This window comes from Uloborus diversus, chromosome 6 (genome assembly GCF_026930045.1).
Source record: "Uloborus diversus isolate 005 chromosome 6, Udiv.v.3.1, whole genome shotgun sequence".
Taxonomy (NCBI): Eukaryota; Metazoa; Arthropoda; class Arachnida; order Araneae; family Uloboridae; genus Uloborus; species Uloborus diversus.
This window is the reverse complement of record NC_072736.1, coordinates 63,391,777-63,414,170: the sequence shown is the minus strand read 5'-3', so window position 1 is coordinate 63,414,170 and position 22,394 is coordinate 63,391,777. Positions and strand designations below refer to the sequence as shown.

General features: G+C 33.3%; 1 protein-coding gene across 1 annotated transcript; it reads right to left on the bottom strand.

Annotated features, from left to right (window-relative positions):
• Positions 1–3,779: 3,779 nt before the first annotated feature.
• On the bottom strand, positions 3,780–15,482 carry LOC129224500 (phosphopantothenoylcysteine decarboxylase-like). The gene is made up of 3 exons (XM_054858963.1): positions 15,441–15,482; positions 11,838–11,965; positions 3,780–4,655 (listed from the first exon to the last, which is right to left on the bottom strand). The coding sequence occupies exons 2-3, from the start codon at positions 11,868–11,870 to the stop codon at positions 4,062–4,064; spliced, it is 627 nt and encodes a 208-aa protein (XP_054714938.1). The 5' UTR covers positions 11,871–11,965; positions 15,441–15,482; the 3' UTR covers positions 3,780–4,061.
• Between the last annotated feature and the right edge of the window lie 6,912 nt (positions 15,483–22,394).

The following is a 22,394-nucleotide window of genomic DNA, read 5'->3' as shown; positions in this document are numbered from 1 at the left end:
TGTGTGTGTGTATGTGTGTCACGTCTGTGTGTGACCAGTTTTTTGTGGCCGCTCTACAACAAAAACTACCGCATGAAATCGAACGAAATTTGGTACACATATGTGCCCCTATGTGAACGTGTGCCCATTAGTTTTTGGCGCGAATTCCTCCAAGGGGGGTGGAGCAATGGGACGTTTTTCGAGTTACGCGTGCTTGCTATTACTCAGGAAGTAACTGGCGGAATAAAAACAAAATTTGGTCCATATGTTGGTATTAACAGGAACAGGTGCTGATTCAATTTTGGTGTCAATAACTCAAACGGGGGTTGAGCTATAGAACGTTTTTTTGTCGTCAATTGTGACTGCTGTATCTCAAGAAATAATGAACGGAATGAAAGAAAAATTTATCGGCAAGTAGCCCTTAGTGGGTATAAGAACTGATTTTATTTTTGTGTCAACAGCTAAAAAGGGGGTAGCGCAATCACCCGTTCTTTTTTTCCATTTTGAGTGTCCTATCTCAAGAAGTAATGCTACGTTCTCGTTGAAATTTGGAATATATGTGAATCCATGTGTAAACAGGCTTTGGTTCAATTTTGACGCCGATCGCTCCAAGAGGTGTTGATTTTTTTTTTTTTTTTTTTGCGAATAAAAATATTTTTATTAATGCAACAATAAGAAAGATAAATCGTAATAGATTGTCGTCTGCGTATTTCTCGTGATTTTAATTCTATGGAAATGATAGGAAATATTAACTCAATGATTTAAAATTTTTAACTGTTGCCATCTTATGTTTGTTAACAAATAAAATATTTGTAATTAATTCAAGCAAGGCTTTTAAAATAACTTTCAATGTTCGCTCTTTGCTTTGCTTTTGCAATAATTCAGACATTGGGATAGTCGTCAAGTTTTTGAATGTGTAATTTTGTTTTTGTTGGGAATATTGCTTCCTCGTCAAGCATGGGGAGGGATCAGAAAAAAAAAAAAGAAAAATATAGAAGAAAGTTTCGTGATGGCCACAACATACTAGTTAATTTTATCGTTGCTTGTTCAAGCGATTTTATTAAAATCTTATAACACAAAGAGCAACAAGCTGGACTCTCCTAGTTCATAAAGGTAGTTGAAAATGAAAATGTCGTATCCCTGAATCCGTGGCATCAGAAATAAGCAACTCTTTAGCACAATTATTTTTACTATTTTGCCACAAAATATTGCAACTGGAAGAAAAGACTTTGAACTTTTCTACTGACACCTGTTATCATTGCTTTTAATTTCCTTGTCGACCAACAATGAATTCGGTTATCAATTGCGTGAATAAAGGCTTAGCAGTTATTAAAATCTGCTTTAAAAAAAGTTATAATTTGAATTCTATGAAACATGAAAGTTTCAAACACATTCTATCAGACACGGAAAAAAATTCTCTTTATTTTTGTATTATATTTTTAATTATTATTTCACTGCGAAAAACATTTTAGAGGTTTTTAATTAATATCTTCGTTAATTAATGTCATCCAAAGATGCAACCCAGCTAAAAATACTCTTGACCAATTCTCCTTTCAAACATTTTTTTTTCTTTCAAAATCGGTCCATCCGTTTAGGCGCTCGAGTGCCACAGACAGACACACAGATACACCAAACTTATAACCCCCTTCCTTTATGTGTGGGGGGTTAAAAATAAAACCCAGTGAACATTTTAGTTTCAACAGTGTTCCTAAGCAGTTTTAGCAAAGAAAAGCGGTTTGACCTTATTAGGTACATGGACCCATATAAAGAAAACTCTGAGCAAAGATTACTTCATGCAGAATTGAAGGCAAAAATGCCAAAAAGTACTATCAAACTAACACGAACTGAAAGAGTCTTTCATAGCAATAAATAAAAACTAAACCACATCACCAAAAATTACATGCTTACTTCCATGAATTCTTCTTCATGATCAATGAAGTCATGATCTAACGAATTTTTACTATGCTACATCAAAAAAAAGGGGGGGGGGGATGGCCTTGAACTTATTTAGTAAGGCCACCTAATATACATATTGGACACTTCGCGGCACGCCTCGCCTCTTCCTACAGCACACTAGGGTGCCGCGGCACCCAGTTTGAGAATCCATGGAATAGACAAAACTCAAGTACAAAATTATGAGAAATGAGAATAGTATATTTCTGATGATAAATATGTTTATTACAAATTATTTTTTTACTTTTTACATGCCAATTTTCAAAAAACGCAGCAAAACGTTCTCTGTCCCCCCCCCCCCCCCCGAATGTAAAGAGTAGACTTAAAAGGGAATTTTCAAATTTTCCCATTCTTTTCTGCCAAGAAAAAAAAGGCCTAGAGGTTTTATTCATTATATCGCTTTTTTTTTTTAATGATTAACAGCAAAATAGCCCTTTTTGATCATATTTTGACTAAAATAGTAGCCATAGTCACCTATCATTCAAAATAGTTGCTTTTTTAGTTGACCGTGGCAGCCCTGCATTGGTTCGCAAGTCCTTCTCCCTGTTCGTTTTCCACAGATGAAAAACTCCAGCTCTCAACTATTTTTCAGAATGCAGTTCTAATAAATTATAATGTTTAGACCATTTCTCTGCCCTAGCTGTCTTGCTTCTTATTGTCATACAGGGTTTGTCCGGAAAGTAATGAGCCTCATTTTTTAAAAAATACTTTTAATGATCAGATTCTTACAAATACTTAAAAATCTTCAAAGTACGACCCTTCTGCGTCGATACACTTTTGCCAGCGCGATTTCCATGAATTGAAGGCTCCCTGGAAGTTCTCGACCGATAAGCTCTTTAGAAGTGACGTGTAGTAGACTGGATGGTCTACCTTTCGGATGCGGGTATTCAGCCGTTGAAGCACTTCTTTGTAGAACTGACCCATAACAGTCTTGCCAGGTGGGACAAACTCGTGATGCACTACTCTTTTAACATTGAAGAAGACAATGAGCATTGATTTCATGCGTGACTTGCTCATTCGAGCTTTTTTCTGGCGAGGCGACGCCGTGGAGTGCCATTCCGCACTCTGTCTTTTCGTTTCTGGGTCGTACTCGAATATCCATGACTCATCTCCAGTGATGACGTTGTCCAAAAAATTAGGGTTGTCCCTACACATTTTTTTCATCTCCTTGGAGACTTCCAAGCGATGCGTTTTTTGAGCATCGGTCAAAACTTTGGGCACAAGTTTTGCGCAAATCTTTCGCATGCCCAATTCTTCCGACACAATCTCATGGACAATTGTTTTCGGCAAGTTCAACGAGTCTGACAACAAACGAACACTCATTCGGCGGTCTGAGTTCAACAATTCGCGCACACAACTCACATTGTTGTCCGTTTTCGAGGTTGAAGGGCGTCCAGACCGGGCCTCGTCGGTGACATCCTCACGACCCTCTTTGAAAGCTTTGTGCCACTTTTTTGCCTGCGAATAGGACATGCAAGCCTCCCCGTAACCCTCCTGAAGCATATCGAAGGTTTCCTTGGCAGTTTTGTTCACTTTGACACAAAATTTTATCGCGTAGCGTTGCTCAATCGTTCTTTCCATTTTTAGTATGACAAGGGCGCGAAACAGGGATCTCCTTAAAATGACGTCCTCACCGTTTCAGAGCTCGGAGGCGACTGAGGCATGGCTCGCTGGAAAGCTTAGGGTTCCCCCCACCACTTCCAAGCGATCGCGCCGCTCGGCGGTGTACGGTCGCGTCACAATAAAATAAGGCTCATTACTTTCCGGACAAACCCTGTAGGTCAACTAGGTCTGGATCATTCCTCTTTTCATTATAATTTGTTTATTTTTTCAAAACAAATACTTTCAGACTTATAAGTTTCTTTTTAATAATTAAATTATCAATGAAAAAAAAATAATTTTAAAACAAAACTTTTAAATATCTTCATAAAAAAATGTTTATTAATATTGATGATCTAAAAAGCTTCAAAAAATAACAATTCTATATAGCAACAATGCAATTGAATACATACATATTATATACAATCTCTACAATAACTCATATATGATAATCAAATCTCTTGGCATAAAAATGTAACAAAAATATAATTTCTAAAACAAAAAGATAGATTTCTTAAAGTTCTTGCCACTTAAAATAACCGATTCACAACCTCACTCACAATTGTGCTAACTTCTGCCATGCCACCATATCCAATATCACCACAAGCTAGTCTTTTGGCAACACAAGGAATCTCAGTGTACCCCAGCTCTTTCAGTAGTTTCACATGCTTGGCAGTCAGGGGATGATCCCACATGTACGTGTTCATGGCAGGACAGAAAAACAAAGGCTTCAATCGATCCCAAGCTCTTACGGTGCAAGTGAGAAGATTATCGCATAATCCGTTAGCAATTTTCCCCATGGTGTTGGCATCAAGCGGAGCTACAACTAAAGCATCTGCCCATCTTCGCAGCTGAATATGCAACACAGGATCAGACATTTGCTTCCACATTGCCCATTCATCTTCATCTGTGTAAACAGTAACATTTGTAGGCATTTCTTGCATTGGAATAAAATGGAAGGAATTTTTAGTGGCTATCACTTTTAATTCCATGTGTCTACCATCAATAGCTTGCTTTAGCAGTTGCTTCAAAAGTTCAGGTAATTTCACACTTGCCACACTACCTGTACACCCAATAAGAACATGACACTTTTTAGAAGACTCCATGGGATACAAAAATTTTCCCTGTAAAGATATAACAATGAAGATATTTTGCAATTAGAAAAATAAGTTAATTTAGAAGTTTAATATTCATTTTAAGTAAGTAAAAAAAAGCAAAAGTATCATTTTTTTTTAAGAATTACTAATTGTTTTAAAACTGAACAAATAATTGTTAAAACAATGCATAAGAATCAGATTTTTTCTTTGATCAAAAATTGCTATAGTTAAAAAAGTCTTAAGATACAATTTTATAATAAAATTTTTATGCCATTGAACAAGTTTTATTACTTTTAAAGATTCCAAACATTTCTTTTGTTTCCACGCAAACAAGTAAAGTATAAATTAAACTTACAACAAAAAGTCTAATTGTTTTGATCTTCTTTTCATTAATCAGGGTGGTGACAGGAACTGGGAAAAAAAAATTCCTGACTTTTCCCTGATAAGTTCACTGAATTTCCCTGATTTACGTTACCATGGTTTCCTTTCTTTACATTACCTGAAAACCATTGTATATTGAACAAAATGCAGAGTTTAAAATGTTTTAAGCTGTTAATTAAAAAAAAATTTTTTTTGAAAAGATGCTCCTTTTAATTTTTTTGGTAAAAATAGTACATTAAATTATCGACAGAGGAATATTGTAGGAAATCTAAAACAAATACTTTTCTTCCAGGCACCAGTTAACATAAGAATTTTAAGAAATTATTAAAACCACTCTTAAAGACATATCTAACCACAATAAAACTAAAAAATTCAAATGGAAATAATCTTGAACTTAATTTTCAAGCAGTACAATTGTTGCGGCAAGAATAACAAGTGATAATTATAGTATAGAAGTAAGGTAGTTTTACTTACGTAAATAATACTGCCGGGTGCAAATAAACAGCAGTATCTGCAGAAATTAGTTTTTGAGACATTTGAAGAAAAGTGTCAAGGATTCAGTACAAACAATAGGAAAATGTTGGAATTAGACATTTTTTTCATGCCTCTTTTTCAGAGGAAACCAAACAAGCGAGTATGTACAGTAAAGATAACATACAATAAATGAAAAAAATGAAAAATGTGCAGTTACTGCACTTCACCTGCACATGGCATAATAGACATATTTATGTAAAACAAATTGAAATCTTTAAGCAACCAGTCATATTGAGTTATTCTCTAATCAAGAACTTAGGTCCTAATGAATGAATACAGCATTTTAACTATTAAATTTTTTTTTTAAATATTTACTTACGTACACAGTGCATTCAATAGAAAAGGGGACTGATTTTAAATAAGGTACAAGACATAAGTTTTTTCTAGTTTACAAGATGATTTATTCAAAATACACACCTTGGGAGTCAATACAATGCTGGAAGCGGTCGTGAAATTTTTAGAAGCACTTTTCAAACCCATCTTTTGGAATTGCCCCCAATGTAGCCGTCGTAGCTGCCTGAATATCTGAAATTGTGGCAAAATATTTGCCTTTCATTGCCAATTTCAATTTGGGGAACAACCAGAAATCCGCTGGAGCCAAATCAGGGGAATAAGGAGGGTGATCAAGCACCACAATACTTTTTTTGGCCAAGAAGTTATGTACAACCAAGCTTTTGTGTGCTGGCGCATTGTCATGAAAAAAAAGACTATGTCCCTTGGTTTTGGTATTCAGGTCTAACTCGATGAATTCTCGCCCATAAACGCATCAAAACACTCAAGTAGTAAGCAGCATTAACTGATTCACCTTCTGGCATGAATTCCTTATGGATGATACCCTTCGAATCAAAGAAAACTGTGAGGAGAGTCTTGATTTGGCTTTTTTCCATGAGCACATTTTTTGGTTTGGCCTCTTCTGGGCTCTTCCACTCCGCGCTCTGACGTTTTGTGAGTGGTTCATACTTGAAACACCAGGTTTCATCACCAGTTACAATGTTTGCCATGAAGTTTAGATCCCTAGTGGCCGCTTGTTGCATGTCTCTGCAGTGTTCCATTCTGCAATGTTTTTGGTCGTCAGTCAATGTGTGAGGTACAAAGCGAGCACAAACTTTCCTTTTGCCTAAATTTTCCTTTAAAATTAGATGGACAGTGGATTTAGGTATGCCAGTAAGTTCTTTGATGAGTCGAGTAGAGGCACAACGATCATTTTTGTAGGATTTCGGTCACTTTTTCAATGTTCTCATCATTTCGAGCTGTTACTGAATGACCTTGTCTTGGATCATCTTCTAAGCTGTCTCTACCATCACGAAATTTTGCATACCACTTAAAAACATTCTTACAACTCAGTACTTCACTACCATAAACAGTTTTCATCAATTCAAAAGATTCTGTGTCACTTTTGCCCAATTTAAAACAAAATTGAATGTTAGCGCGCTGCTCCATTTTTTTTTTCCGACCGAGGTCAAGTGACTTCTTCTAGAATTTGCGTTATCACGTTTCAAACGATGCTGCCAACGCTTTGAAATTAATCCAGATACAGTCGACGCTCATTATAACGACCACACATTATAACGACCACACATTATAAAGACCATTCCATTATAACGACCAGTGGTAAAAGCCCAAACTATGTCCCTATGAACTTAATGTTAATTTGCTTTCGGTATAACGACCATTCTGTATCTTCTAATCCAATACAACGACCGAATTCAGCGGACACTATTTCCGGTGTTTTTTCCAATAAACAAATTTGTAGCTTGAAATGACCTTGATTATTGTTTACGGAAAGCCACATGTAGTCTTCAGTGTTCAATCCAACTTTGACAGGGGGTGGGAGTGGAGGGGGATTACTACTCAAAACAGCACAGAAAAAATAAAGGGGGAATAAAGTGAAATTTTCGGACTCCGAAGTAAAAGGGGTTCACACATTTAATGTTAGTTTGGTGTTTGATCACATGGTTTTTAAGATCTTTACAGTTTTGCATCTCTCTGAAGCAGCATGGATGAAGCCTCAGAAAAGACCATCAAGAATTGCTTTCATCATGTTGATTTTGAAAAGCAAAAGAAATTGGAATCTACTGCTGAAATGCAAAAGCAACTTGCTGAAGTCAGGCAATCCAAGATGAAAATTTCGTTGAAGAAGATGAAATGCTGTAAAATGTTTTTAAGAAAATGAAACTGGATGAAGCGTTAAACTAAAACAATTATGCTAACATCGATTCTGATTTAGAATGTGTCAAGCATCTGTCAGAAGATGAACTATTTCTCGATACTGTGCACAAAAATAAATTGATGTATCATGATCAGATGAAGAAGGAATTGAGACCAAAGTTTCTAGTGTGAAAAGTTTCGAATGTTCAAGGGACTCTTAAATGTTCTTTCAAAGGCACACTACTTATCACCTATAACTGAAATGGAAAATTGTGTTTTTCAAAAATCATGTGCATTAAAAAGGCAAACAAGTGTTTCTGATTTTATCTTCAGAAAATAAATGATTTTTAAGTATGATTTTTAAATAAATGATTTTTAAGTATGTAATCAGTTTTTTTCCCACATTTTCTACTTTAAAATCTGTCACAATATTTTTCACCCATTACTTTAAAAAAAAATGTCTATGATAAAAAATACTTTAGGAATTTAACTGGAATCTTTGAAAAAATGCAAAATTTATTGGAGCAACGTAACATGCGTGATGCATGCATATATGTTTTTTGACTTCTACCTCTTATAACGACCACTCATTATAAAGACCCTTTTCTCTAGGACGGAGATGGTCGTTATATCGAGCGTCGACTGTAATAATTGAAATGTGCGTGCATTTAATGCAATCATTCTTTCATAGCTAGCGCTAATAGTTCCGCAAATATTAAGTCAGTCACCTTTTCTATTGGACGCACTGTGTACACAACTCAATTTCAAATGATTTCATTAGTTATCGAAAAAAAATCTTAGATTACTTTAGTAACAAACAACATTGAAATGCATATATATATATATATATATATATACATATATTAATTTCAAAATGCATATGCATATGGTTTTAAAATAAAAGAGTTTTAAAGTCTGGAAAAAAAAATCCTTCGTGTAATCTGAAGTGACAACAAATAATACCATGGCAAAAAAACAAATTTGATTTTCAGTCAAAATTAAAAATGCCAAGTGATAGCTTTTAATATTTTTTCAGCACTAATTTAAAAAACAAAGTTTTTTTCTTGAACTTGTGATAACAGTATGCTAATTACTTCAAGACAATGAGTAGTGGCAAGGGCGCTAAGTCATTAATGATGGCTTCCTCTTTGCCTGTAGGTTGTTTATTTTACGTAGTTTGGAATGCGTGAAAGGAAAATTCAAGCTAAGTATAATAAACAACTTCACAGACACAGAAGCAATCTTAGGAAGCTCATACTGAGATTGAATACTCTGACCTTGAGGAAAAAAGATGCACAAATATGCGGCACTGTATAATCGCACCTCATTAATTTTACTTTTTTAAAACAAATAATTGGCAGAAAATTCGTAGGGAATCAAAGTACTTCATTTTGCAAGGAAAAAAAATTTTTTCCCTTCATTTGATCAAGTTTCCCAGAATTTGTTTTTTTTTTTTTTTTCCAAAATTCCCTGATATTTCCCTGAGTGATAAAGTTCCCTGACATTTCCCTGATCTGTTGCCACCCTGTTAATTTACATTTACTTTTAATTGGGTATTTTAGTTACTGCTTGAATCTTATGTCTTCAGAATATAATTTGTGATCTGTAGCAATACTTATAATTTTTCTATATAAAATATTCCTTTGAATTCATCGCTGCTTTTGTCAGACTTGTCACTTTTTTGTCAGAATATCAGGATTCGAAAATATCCGATGTTTTGATATAAATGGGATATTTTGACATATATATGATATTTTCAATTAGCAAAGTCTTCAAAATAGTAAATGCATCCTCAAATCACTCTTTATTTTCTAATGTTATAGTTGTAATATGTAGACTTAAAATTGATGTTTCTTTTATCATTAATATCTAATGTTTCATTTTACATTTCGATCAATTTTTGAAGATAATTTAGCATTAGCTGTTTTACCAATTCTTCTTCTGTTAGCTACTTTTAGTCATATGATTCAGAAATAAAAAAATATGCATTAGTCGGTGGACTGTTATATGACATTTTCTTTTTTTCTGAGTAATGTTTAAAAATTAGTTTGGCACTTATAATATGAATTGAAATTGGAACATTAATAATAATTTTATGAATATAAAACACAAGTAACAAAGGAATATTATATTAACTTTGTTATATTAATGATGTATTATACATCATAAAAATAAAGTACATAACTTTTTGGTTGTTTTTAATAATAAATGAACAATTTTACTATGATTAATATACTTTTTATATTGAAAATACAATAGTTGGAAAAAGTAAATATTGAAAATATCAAAACATCATTTTTTCAAAATAAATATCGACTGGTATATATCGGCGAACCTTGCAGAATATAGATTCAACCACCTTTATGACAGAATCAATAAGGTTTAGATGGAGAATAGAATTTAAATGTTATTAAAATCATTGAGATCAAAATTTCAAAAAATGCCAACCCGTATTTTTCATGCTCTATTTGAAATTTCTAACTCATAAATCTATTTTATACAAAATTTAATAAAGGAATTGTGTGAACAGTAGGAAAGCATATGAACATGACTTTTCCCCCAGTCACAATGCTATACTACAATAAAAAATACATCCACTGATTTAATTATTGGTACAGACAATGATCAGAAAACATACATTGTTCATTAAAGGTCAAGATTACTGGTGGCACAGTTGCCATGCAGCGATTAAGTAAAAATATAACTGTTGACTAAAAATAATATTCCAATTTGCTACACAGTTGCCACTCTCTAAACCAACCAGTGTTATCATGTATCTCTTCTATCTCCAGAAATTTCAACGCAACAAGATATCTTCACCATTACAGCATCTTGACGGCTCAAAAACTGAAGAACATGACAAAACGCAAGTTCAGCAATTAAGAAAACCCACTCACATGGAAGCCGATGGCAAAAAGCTTTGATTTTCGACCCCAGACAATACAACAACTGTCGACACTATTCCTTTGTCAAAGCTTCCGAAAACTAGATTTTCACTTAAAAATAAAGCAATTGATAGTTATATTGAAAAACTTAGAAGCAAGTTGGGGTAAATCTAACCTGGCAGCGCCCTAATGCTGTGATTAGTATCTATGTAGCCTTTCCAGTGCTACTAGGTTAGATTTGCCTCGACTATAGTGCTGTGAAGTTGTGTTAGTTGTTTCTAAGTCTTGAGGTTGTGGTGGGTTCATACTGGTTGGGTGGATACAGACGATCATTCTAGGGGGGGGGGGGGATTCATGCTGAAGAAAAATCTCCCCCCCCCTTCCATGAATTAATCTAAGGTTTTGGATACAAAAAATTTCTGTCACTGCTTGTAAAGTGTTTAAATACAATGTGGACGGATAACACTGTCTACGGTTTAAGGCGGATTGAGTGGTCATGAACTCTTGAGCCTTGACCCTCCACTTGTGGTGGTATGACACTGTCCAGAGCACTTGATTAAATTTATGATATCAGTAATAAAATCTTTTTTGGAGCTGAATTAATTTAAGGCTGATTTTTGTTCTTTGTTTAAAAGTTATGCATCAGTAAAATTTTGAATGAAAATATGAATAACTGTTTTAAGTAGTCAAAAAACATTCCTCTTAAAAATGAAATGATTTCAGGTTCACATGGGTAATCATTGATTATAAAATTAACATCAAATGCCATTAATCAGTTAGATTAACTTTAACTTTAACTAATAGATTTTAAAGTTTAGTAGCAATTCAAATGCTAATTTGTTTACATAAAATCTTCTTGGTTTACATAAAAAGCAGCAATAAAAAAGAAGAGTGGTAACTAATAAACTTGCTTTCACTCACCACTAGAGACAAGAAAATTTCCCCACATTGAACTTTATTACTCCCACAATTATCTCCCCCTGTTAACTTTCTTAACAGAGGAAGAAGCTAATATTAAACTAACTTCACTCCAAAAATCTAGCTTGAAGGGTCCAAAAGTCTAATACATGGTTTTGGCTCCAAAAAAAAAAAAAAAAAAATGAAATCGAAAATTTACTTGACTGTGTTGACAAAAATTCTGATTTACCAAATAATTTCCAATTATAAGCATGTATCAGGATGCAGTAAAAAACCGTTTTAGCACAATTTGTTGCCGTTATACATATGCTACGAAATAATTATAAATAATGCATAAACTTACAGAGCAACAGTCATGAGTTCCCATTTGAGACATTTTAGATGGAACTTGATAAAGTGTCAGAAAACACTATATGTTTCAGGCAGAAACCATATCCTTCAATCTTCATACTTTGTATAGCAAAAACAAATCTACAAAGGAAAAAACAAACCTTTGAGCATTTATTTGAATTGGTACAGATGTGATATACCCCCCCCCCCCCCCCCCCCCCCCCCCCCCATTTGGCGACATTCGATTTTTTTGCACAAAATTAAAATATTTTTCTCGCCAATGAGGCGATAATTTTTTATGCATGGCATCCCTGGCCAAACTAACCTGTGTTTAGCAACCCGAAGGCAATCGTACAGATCTGTTCAAACTTGTTTACTTAGGTTGTTTGGGTTTCACGCAGGAGAGATACGTGGTGTTGTTTCGTGCAATATACCTTACAGGAATGCTTATTTTGTGTTAGTTTAAATTCAGTAGTTGTGTTTTGAAGTAAAAACATTAGAAAATGCCAGTTTCTTCAAACTTGAAAGTTAATTAAAAGTTAACTCCAACGTGGTGTGTATCTGTAACGTGCCATTGTCATATGATGTATTGTTTTAGACTGAGTGTGAACATTTATACCATATAAAAAGGTAAGTTCTTTATTTTAGAATTCAAAAAAAAAACCTCTCACTTCCAAAATTCTTTGTTTTTACAAATCCTTGAGGGGTTCTTGTAGTTTTTAACTTTATTTTTACTGTATGTAAATTAATTTTACAGAAATAGTACGGTTATTTTGTTCTAAAAGTTAATTCTTATCGATGCCACAAATTATTTAGACATTAACGTGCCTCCTTTAGGTACTGAGTTTTATGTTAACAATTGAAAGTTCTTTCGGTTGTACTCTTAAAAATGCTGAATTTTATTAATAAATCTGCACAATAATGGTGCATATTTCACACTTAAAACTGTGTCATTATTGTACACTGAACGGAAGGAGCCACCCTTGGGTGTACATACACATGAATATGCATAATATACATAAATATACATAATTGTGACCATACTCCGACTGTAATGTATATTAACAGTCGGAGGGATAACGGACCGAGCGGAGCTAGGTCCTGGCGAGCCAGAGGTCTCATAGTACTTTCGTAATGAGACCGAGGCAGGGTCGGCGAGCCAAGGTCTCATTACGAAAGTACTATGAGACCGAGGGCTCGTATCCTGGAGAAATGATGAAAAAAAAATTAATGCATTAATTTCGACTTGTAATTAATACAATAATTTATTTCATTGTATTTTAATATGTTTACAAAAAACCCCGGCCCTGTACATTTTTGAAGCATATATTCGTGATGTTTTTTGTTGTGCTTTTATGTTGTTTTTATATATATTATGTTCTGAAGTGCTTTGATCATGTTTTTTTATCTGATTTTTTCCTGTTGGCGCTAAAAAAGCATCGCTAAGAACGATGTATGACATATGTCGTCATACATCGTTTTCTTGGCGACGCTTTCTTGGCGCCAACAGGAAAAAGTCGCCAAGGGTGGGGTATATCACATCAGTTCCTTTGAATTACATTAAAATGGGAATTATATACAGCAAAACTTCAAACAATCGAAGTTGCAGGGAAAGCGAAAAAAAACGAGTTATCGAAACTTTGCTTCATTGAAAACAAAACTAAATTAAAAAAAAACAGCTGAAACTCATCAAATTTATATGCGAAAAATTGATAGAATAATATATGAAGGAGATTATATATCTACTATACATAATTAACATACAATATAATTACTATATCAATTCAAGAGTTTGCATAGGTTGGAAAACAAATTAAGTTTTTAAAAATATACATTTTTCTTGGCAAAAATAAAGATATTTTATTTAAAAAATCTGTGAACAATGAGTCTAGCTTGAACATTCGGACAGGATTCTATGAAAGTGCGAAATACATCTGCCGCTCTTCTAATATCTTTGAATGGAAGCTAATTTTACATTCAATCAAGTTCTTGCTTCTCTTCAACACCAGAAACTTTTTGACGATTTTCACTTATGCATCATAAAATATCTTCATCTGTCAGGTATACTCTGTGACTTAAATTCTAGCATCAACTGTAACAAAATCCGAAAAATCTGAGTTTGTTTAAATGTTTTTTTTTCTTCTTTTTTTGTAAAAAAGAAAAGCTGCGTTCCACTTATAAATTTATGTCAGAGATTTATTAGATTCACTTGCTAGGACTCCTTTCTTCTTCTTCTCCTCTTGTTCATTCTATTTGGAGGGAAAAACAACTTTGATTTATGGAGTTACGTTAGCAAGGAAAATCTAACCACGGTCAAGAAATAAAATTCAGTTTTTTGACTAAATAAATTTCGGCTTGTCGAAAATAAATAACATTAATTCCCCATTCAGTTTGACGGAATAAAGATATACTTTTTTCTAAATGAATCATATGAACCTAAGTAATTTCAACTTCAAATATTATCAAGCATGAAAATGTTTAACAATAACATTAAGTATATTTAACAAAAATTTGCAATAAATCAGTGGCGCAGCAAAGGGGGGGGGGAATTAGGGGGGTGAAAACACCCCCCAAAGCCATTGGTTTCAACATTAATGCAAATTCTAATACAATAGTTCATGCATATGAAAGTTTTATTTTGATCAAAAACCCCCTTTCAGAAGGTATATTTGATCAAAAAATCCCCTCCAGAAGGTATCTTTGATCAACTGCCTACCCTCCAGGAGATATTTTTCATCAAAAAAAAAAACCCCTCCAAAAGGTATTTTTCATCAAAAAAACTCCCTCCAGAGTGTATTTCTAGCTGCGCTACTGCAATGGATGCATTTATATCCACAGGATTAAATCTTTTCCTATGTATGACCATAAGGGAGAGGGTTCTTTTTCTCCCTAAAACTTGTGGATAGCTTTTCCTTTTCCGGTTACTTTCGTCCTTTCCAACCTTGTTCATCAGTTTTGCTTTTTTTAGCAAAAGTATTTATTTATTTCTTCCTGACAAGCAGTGGAAATTTTTTCTTAATTCCAAGATTGGCCAAGAATTGTAAAATATCAGAACCATGAACATTAAATAGTCTAAGAAACATTACGGAATGTTTTGAAAGAAAAATTTTGCACATGTTAACTGAGAAAACTTTCAAAATGAAAAATATGCACCCAATAATAATTTCTTTTTTCGTCGAAAATTGTAATTAAAACAATAATTCCTTCCAATGTTATTTTTATTCTTTTGAACATTTAATTGGTTTTTCTGACACAAACACTGGAACAAAATTTTTTATATTTTTCCTATTTTCATTGACGTTTACAATTTATTTGTCAGCGGTTACAATGTTCATAAAAATTATCAAAGAACACAATAGAACAAATTAATGGAACTCGAAGTAATTATCAGTACACAGAATTTTAACAGATTGTTACATTTGAAAACGTTTGCATATAAAAATTAAAACTATCACAAATGCTCGCATTTTAAGTCAGCTAAAAGAAATCTACTTTGAATACAGAAAGAAAGTAAACAATTTGCTTTTGTTACTTTTTTATTTCAACATTATGTTCAATATATTTCAGAGAGATGAGTTTTAAACATCAACATAACAATAAAACTTGTCTTACTTACAAAAACTCAAAAATCCACGAAAACAAAACAATAACAAATGACCGTACGAATATTAAGAGTTGAGTTGTTTAGCTTTGGTAGGCTGCTTCCGATTGGCTGATTATTTCATCTTCCAATTTATTTTAACTAAATGGCAACATATTCATTTGTTGTCTATTCTAAATATTGAAGGCGGACATTAATTACAGCTAAATCCTGGCGATTTTTACAGGGAAATTTACGGCAACCTTGACATTTGGCGACGCAATGGTTTGACGCGCGAACAAACGGTAAATACACGAGGGGGCCTGAAGATTTAGGTGATTGTGAGGTACGTTTTAATGATTAATTTGAATTTATGTTTCACAAAAACACAAATTAACTCTTGAAAATTAGTAATGTTGCAAGTTTCATTTGTTATTTCAACGAATATTTATTCAAAAACTGCCTAATGACTTGCAAAATGGTTTCGCTCGATCTTAAATGTCATAAATGTGATTTGATGTCAATAACATGTTACAATGTATTTAATATTGAGCTATTGAGATGAAATGATTAATTTATGTATTTCTCTTTCTTCAAAGTGATCTCGTAATGGTTTGGCGCTCGTGAACATGAGAACAAAGAGGATTTTGCTTCGAATTATAAAGGAAACAAACAATGGTACAATTTTATTCATATTTTAATTAAAGCATAAGTAAACTTAGATAACGGCTTGTAAGTCAGTGTAGATTTCATATTAAATCAACTAATTTCTAAAGAAATGCATCTTAATAGTATCTTACAAAACGGTTTCGCTCAATGATGAACGTCGTTATTATGGATATGTAGTAATAAGGATTTGATTTCAATAATTTCTTGCTATGAACTTAATACTTTGCTCGTTAGACGAAATGTGATTTCTCTGTTAACTAATAACTATTTCTGCAATAGTTATTATATTTAGCTCCCTATATAGTGTATCTGTTTCATTTGAGTAAAATTGCAAAGTTACAGACAGGAGCAAAATATGGTATTTTCTAGAAGAAAAATAATTTAATCATTTTTCTTTTTCAAAATGCAGGTACCTATTGACCAAATTATGTTTTTAAACAGGAGTATATTCATCTGATGCAGATTCTTACCTTTTTGAATTATAAAACAGTTATCAAACAATCATTTTTTTTCCTTCTAGCTTCTGCTATTTAATAGAATTCTGTGTAATGGAAATCTCAAATTAAATAATTCACTCATCATCCTTTAAAAGATCTGTCAATCATGCTTTTATTGCTGAATTGCTTCATGACTTTCAGAAAAATAACATGCAGATTTGATTTTCTTGCCAGTTCCAGATATTGTCACATGCTTAAGGATAAATACTGAAATATTAAAATCAAAGTATCATGTGGGGTGCAGTAGCTGTGAGCAGCAACAAACGCTCCAGGTTAAAGTGCTTATATGTTGAGGATTTTTACTGCTTGATATTTGTTTTTATTCTTGAGATTTTTTTCTCCATTCGCAGAAAGATGTCCAATCTATTTTAATTTATTACAGTTCTACTTTTTGAAACTATTCTATATTGTTTATCTGTGTAATTATTCCTAGGCTGTTATGAAACTTGATCCTCAACTTGAATTGGTTTTGTATCATACTATAATTTGAGAATTTTCCTGTAATAAGCAGGTCGTGCATTCAATTCTTGAATAATACTTTTTATGAATTTGTCTTACTTATATTCTTGATATAATATTATGAAGCAATCATAGCTGAAGTATTCTTTTTTATAATAGATGGTCACACCTTAGTGTAATATACAACAAAAAAAGAGTTAAAGAGAATAAGCTATTGATAACAGCTAGTTTACTATTGTACCTGTTGAAGAATATTTTAATTAATAACATGTTGAGAAGCAAAATATACTAATTATTTTCTGAATAGGATGGATACCTATTTAGAACTATTGTATGCCATTCCATTAGCATTGTTATAGTGTTGCATTCAAATTTTAAATTAAGTTTTTCCTCCCCAGAGTCTAAAAACTGTTTCTGGTGTCCAGTTGCAGAGGCTGAAAATTCCTGACTGAATGGCACATAGTAGAGGGAATTGGTTTCATTTGCTGCCGTTTCCTCTGCTTATGCTTTTCGGTTTTTTTCCGAGCTTGAAGAGTAATTACTGAATCAACAGAAGTGAGGGTATGTTTGATCTTAAAATTGTTACTTTCTTATGGATGCTATTCTCTATTGTTAATCTGTGTTAATTGGAAACTTGGGTTACTCCCAGACTGTTATGAAACTTGATTCTCAACTTGAATTGGTTTTGTGCCATACTATATTTAGAGAATTTTCTTGTAATACACAGGCAATGCATTTAATTCTTGAATAATCTTTCGTATGAATGTGTCTTGCTTCTATTCTTGATATAATCTCTATTATGAAGCAATCATAGCTAAGTAAATTTTTTATATAATACATGGTTACACCTTGGTGTAATAGATGACAAAAAAAATAATAGCAAATAAGCTATTGATAACAGCTATTTTACTATTGTAACCTATTGACAAAATATTTTAATTACAAACATGTTGAGAAATAAAATATATTATTTTTCTGAACAGGATGAAAAACAGTATTGTGTCCATTAGCATTGTATAATATTGTTGCTTTTAAATTAAATTGTTTTTTCTTCCCAGAGTCCAAGAACTATTCAGGTGTCCAGTTGCAGAGGCTGGAAATTCCCGACTGAATGGCACATTGTAGAGGGAATTGGCTTCATTTGCTGCCATTAACTCTGCTTGTGCTTTTCGGTTTTTTCCGAGCCTGAAGAGTAGCTACTGAATCAACTGAAGAATGGATTCTCTCTCTCAACATTCCATAGTCCCCATACTTACTACAACATGGAGATTAACCAGTTGGATGAGGCCTTGAAGACAGTTCTGGTTTTTTGATTCAGACCAGCGAGCCCAAGCAACCCCTGATCCAGCAGTCCCAAAAGTATCAGTTTGGCATGGGAACTTGTACTTTAACCATGGATATATTTTAACAAGCCCTGGTCACCACTAACGATCACTGAGGTCTTCAATCGTCTGGAATAAATTCCGGAAAACATTTTTTTATTTGTGTTATACAATCAACTCTCAATATCTCAAATATTCCTTGAGGGGCTGTGGTAACTTCCCATAACTTGAAGTTTGAACCAGTCTGAGATTTGAATGTATTATATATTTTCACTAAACATAATGAAGTGTAACCAAAAGTGTGGGGAATTAGTGTTATTGAACGCCTTAATTTCCAATGACTAGCACAACTAAACTTTTTTTTGTATATATGTGTGTGTGTGTGTTTTTTTTTTTTTTTTTTTTTTTTATAAATAAAGGGTTTTTTTTTTCTCATATCACTTCCTTAAAAACCTCTCTCTCCTCACTTTACACAACCTTTATAGAAATGTATAAAGAAATTTTACTCCAGGTGTGGGAGCTTCTTTGAACATCCCATGCTTTGCTCAGTGAGTCATCATCACAAAGTAATCCCTATTCCTTGATACCTCATTGCTATTTTTTTCATGTCCTGATATCTTACCCAAGGGTGCCTCTAGGGTCAGGGACTCAGCTGCATTCCATGTAGTATAGTAATCAAAGCTGATGTCATTAACCCCACATAATCCCTGATCTGGGCCAAAGGGAAAACCGAAGATTTTTGTATTGCTATATGGTTATCCTAAGGCTTCATGTTAAAAGTAAAGATGCTTTTGAAAAAAATAATGGCATCAACTGCACCACCTGCTTAGCAAGATTAAATCAACTTTATTAAAAGAGTTTTGTTTATAACCATGTATCAAATTTCTGTTTCATTAATCACAAAGTAAAGATTACATATTTTGAAATGGTGCCTATATTTTTGTGTAGCTATAAATAAAATTCTTATATCCAAGTCTATGTGTCTGTATATTTAGTTTTTTCGACTAAATAGTTATATTTTTGCAAACCCTCAAACTTGCTACTTCTGTGTGATATCTTACAAGTGTGATAAAGTTACATCAATTTATAAACTTTATTTTTGCTAGAAAGGGGAGGAACCATTTTAATCAGGTGAAGTCTGGTTGCTAATGTAGCAGATAAGCATTAGTTCAGTTATGTTAGATTAAATATGAGTAGAAGAAATTGTCTCAGACATACAGTTCATCAATTGTTTGTATATTTATATATTACAGAGGATATGTTTCTCTTTTGAAAATGAACACTAATAAAAGGTATAATGAAATATTAATTAGAGAAACTAAGCATTAGTTTCTGACTAATTGATGAGTGGGAGAAATTGTCTCAGTCAGGCAATGTTCATCAAGGACATGCTTATTTATATATTAGAGAGGATATCCTTTTCCCTTTTTTAAATCAATACACGAATTGTAAATAGAGCTCGCTCATTTTCGCTTTCTCTGTTGTAATTTCTTAGTTTTCCAGATTTTGTTTATTTTCCAAACACTGGCAGGGTTTAATTTCAAATTAATACTTTTATTGATAAAGACAATGTATAGATTAAAATTAAAAATTGTTGTGTGAACATTTGTTTATCACTTCAAATTTTCTGAAAAATTGAAAAAAGTAATATATTTTTATGGCTGTGCTAACAAAGGGCGTACCACAACTATGGAACCTGGCCAAATTGAAAATATCAAAAAGAGATTAAAATTCATGATTGATATTTCTAAGTTCCACCAAAATGGAAGGGATCGGTGTAGTACATTCTGTCAAGAGGCCGCAAAATAAAGGATAAAGTATAATATAGTTAAATAGAAATGAATGAGACTAATTAGTTAACAAATATTTTATTGATTTCTTCCCCCATTTTGGGGATTTATATGTCGTGTATTTTACTCATTTTCTCCCTTATGGAGAGAAAAAAATTTAAATATAAGTTTTTTATTTATTTATTTTTTTTTCTTCTAGTGACTCAAGAATTTAAATGGAATAATCAACGTCATTTTTTTCCTGGTGCGGAGTAGAGATGCGACAATGCATTAGCATATCGGTCAGCGGCCACTTTAACAATTTTTTTCAGCCGATTTTTACCGATTAATCCGCGAAAAGATGCCACGAAGTGCCCACGGTAACATTCGTACACATATATGATCAATAAAGACTGGGATGCCTCGAAAAATTATATTTCTTCTAAGGCTGCCGCGAATTGAAAAAGTTTGGGAACACCTGCGCTATGGGATAGAATCGAAACCAAAAGTGAAACTTTTCGGGAAAACGATGGTCCGCGTTTCTATTCCCTAGTTTTGAATATATGAAAAAGAAAAAAAAGCTACATTTTAATTTAAAAATGTAGATTTCACATGTTAAGAAGCATCTGTTAAATAAGTGGAGACAAAACCAGAAAGTTAGAAAATTTGAAGAGAATGATGAAATTTTTTCAACAAACACTACCTTTATGTTGGTATGATGAATATGATTTTTGAGACTTTGATACTAATTTATATACCTGAAATTATTTTCGTTAGTAAATATTGGGCAAAATTTTGACTATATTTAAAATTAAGCTGCCCAGCCACCAGAAAAAATGTCAATGCTTTATTGAAGGTATTTAATAAACTCCCTTTGATAATAATCGAAGCTTTCTTTTTTTATTACTAATTTAAAATGGAAATATTTTCTTAGTTACTCCGTAAAATTACACATACAAATGTCTATGTATGCAGGCAGTCGAGGAGGGGGGGCGGGGGAGGGAATAACAGTTGCAATTTGGCCTTGAGCTCACAGATTGATCCTGTAAACGAGATGCCTGTTCAAAATTTTGTTTTGCGAATTTTTTTTCTTTTTTTTTAACTATGGGATTTTAGGAGTTTACTAACGAAAATTTTTTCTAGCATTTCATTTGCATTGGGGCTGCGAAAAAACAAAGAAATAAATGCACCAAAAAAAAAAAAAAAAAAACTGATCTGATTAAAACAAAAAATTTATCTTCGTACTGAAATCAGAAATTTATGTTAAACAAAGTATAGAATAAGCAAATTTGCTATCCATTGCAAATTTTATTAAGGAACGGCTCCAGATGGGGACGGGTACCCCCCCCCCCCCATTTGAGCTCAAGAAGAGCAATATGTGACACGATCCCTCCCCCCCTTTTCTGAATAACCCCCCTCCAAAAGCAGAAGTTGGATCCGCCCTTGATTTATGCATGCTCTGACTGATTCGAGCACTTTATTATGTAAGCATGTATGTAAGTTTGTAGCAATGTGTCTTTTGTCCCAAAGGCCCGCCATTTCAAATTTTCTGGAATGGAGGGAGGGGGATAATGTCCCCCCCCTCCATTCTAGAAACTTACATTATAAGTGCTCGAATCAGTCAGATTGTGCGCAATGCATTTAATTAAAAAAAAAAAAAACCACCAAATTCGTACAAAAATGCCCAATTTCAGAAACATTACAAAAAATCCAGGGGGAAAGGGCAATTGAATCCCTGATCCCCCCATATGACGGGCATGGTTGTATGTGTTGGGGGGGGGGGGGTTCATGGGACAGAACTGCGCTGCCATTAAAATTTTCTTTACAGGTATTTTGGTTTCGTTCTTGGGGGGGGGGGGGGATCTCACTCTTGAAGGAAAGGGCACCCCTGCAGATCATGGAACAAACTTTGCCGTTGATTTTTTTTTCGGGGGGTTGAGGAGTATTTAAAGGAGTCTTTTCTCTTTCATTTTATGGTGTCTCTCTTTTTTGGGGGGGGGGGGGGGGGGGTACTTTGTACAGATAGCTCCAATGAGTTATTAGAGTCCCCTGTATGAAAAGTTTATGACCCTATATGACTCTACCATAAGTGTATTAATCAACTAAACATATAACCAAATTTCACGGTGAAGTTATAATAAAACAAGTAACTGCATTTAAACTGTGTAACTGTTTGTTTGTTTGTTTCTTATTAGTGCTTGCTTTTCAAACGTGGTACAATTCGATTTTTTAAAAATAATTTTTCATATTTGCCTTTTATGTGACATTAAAAAT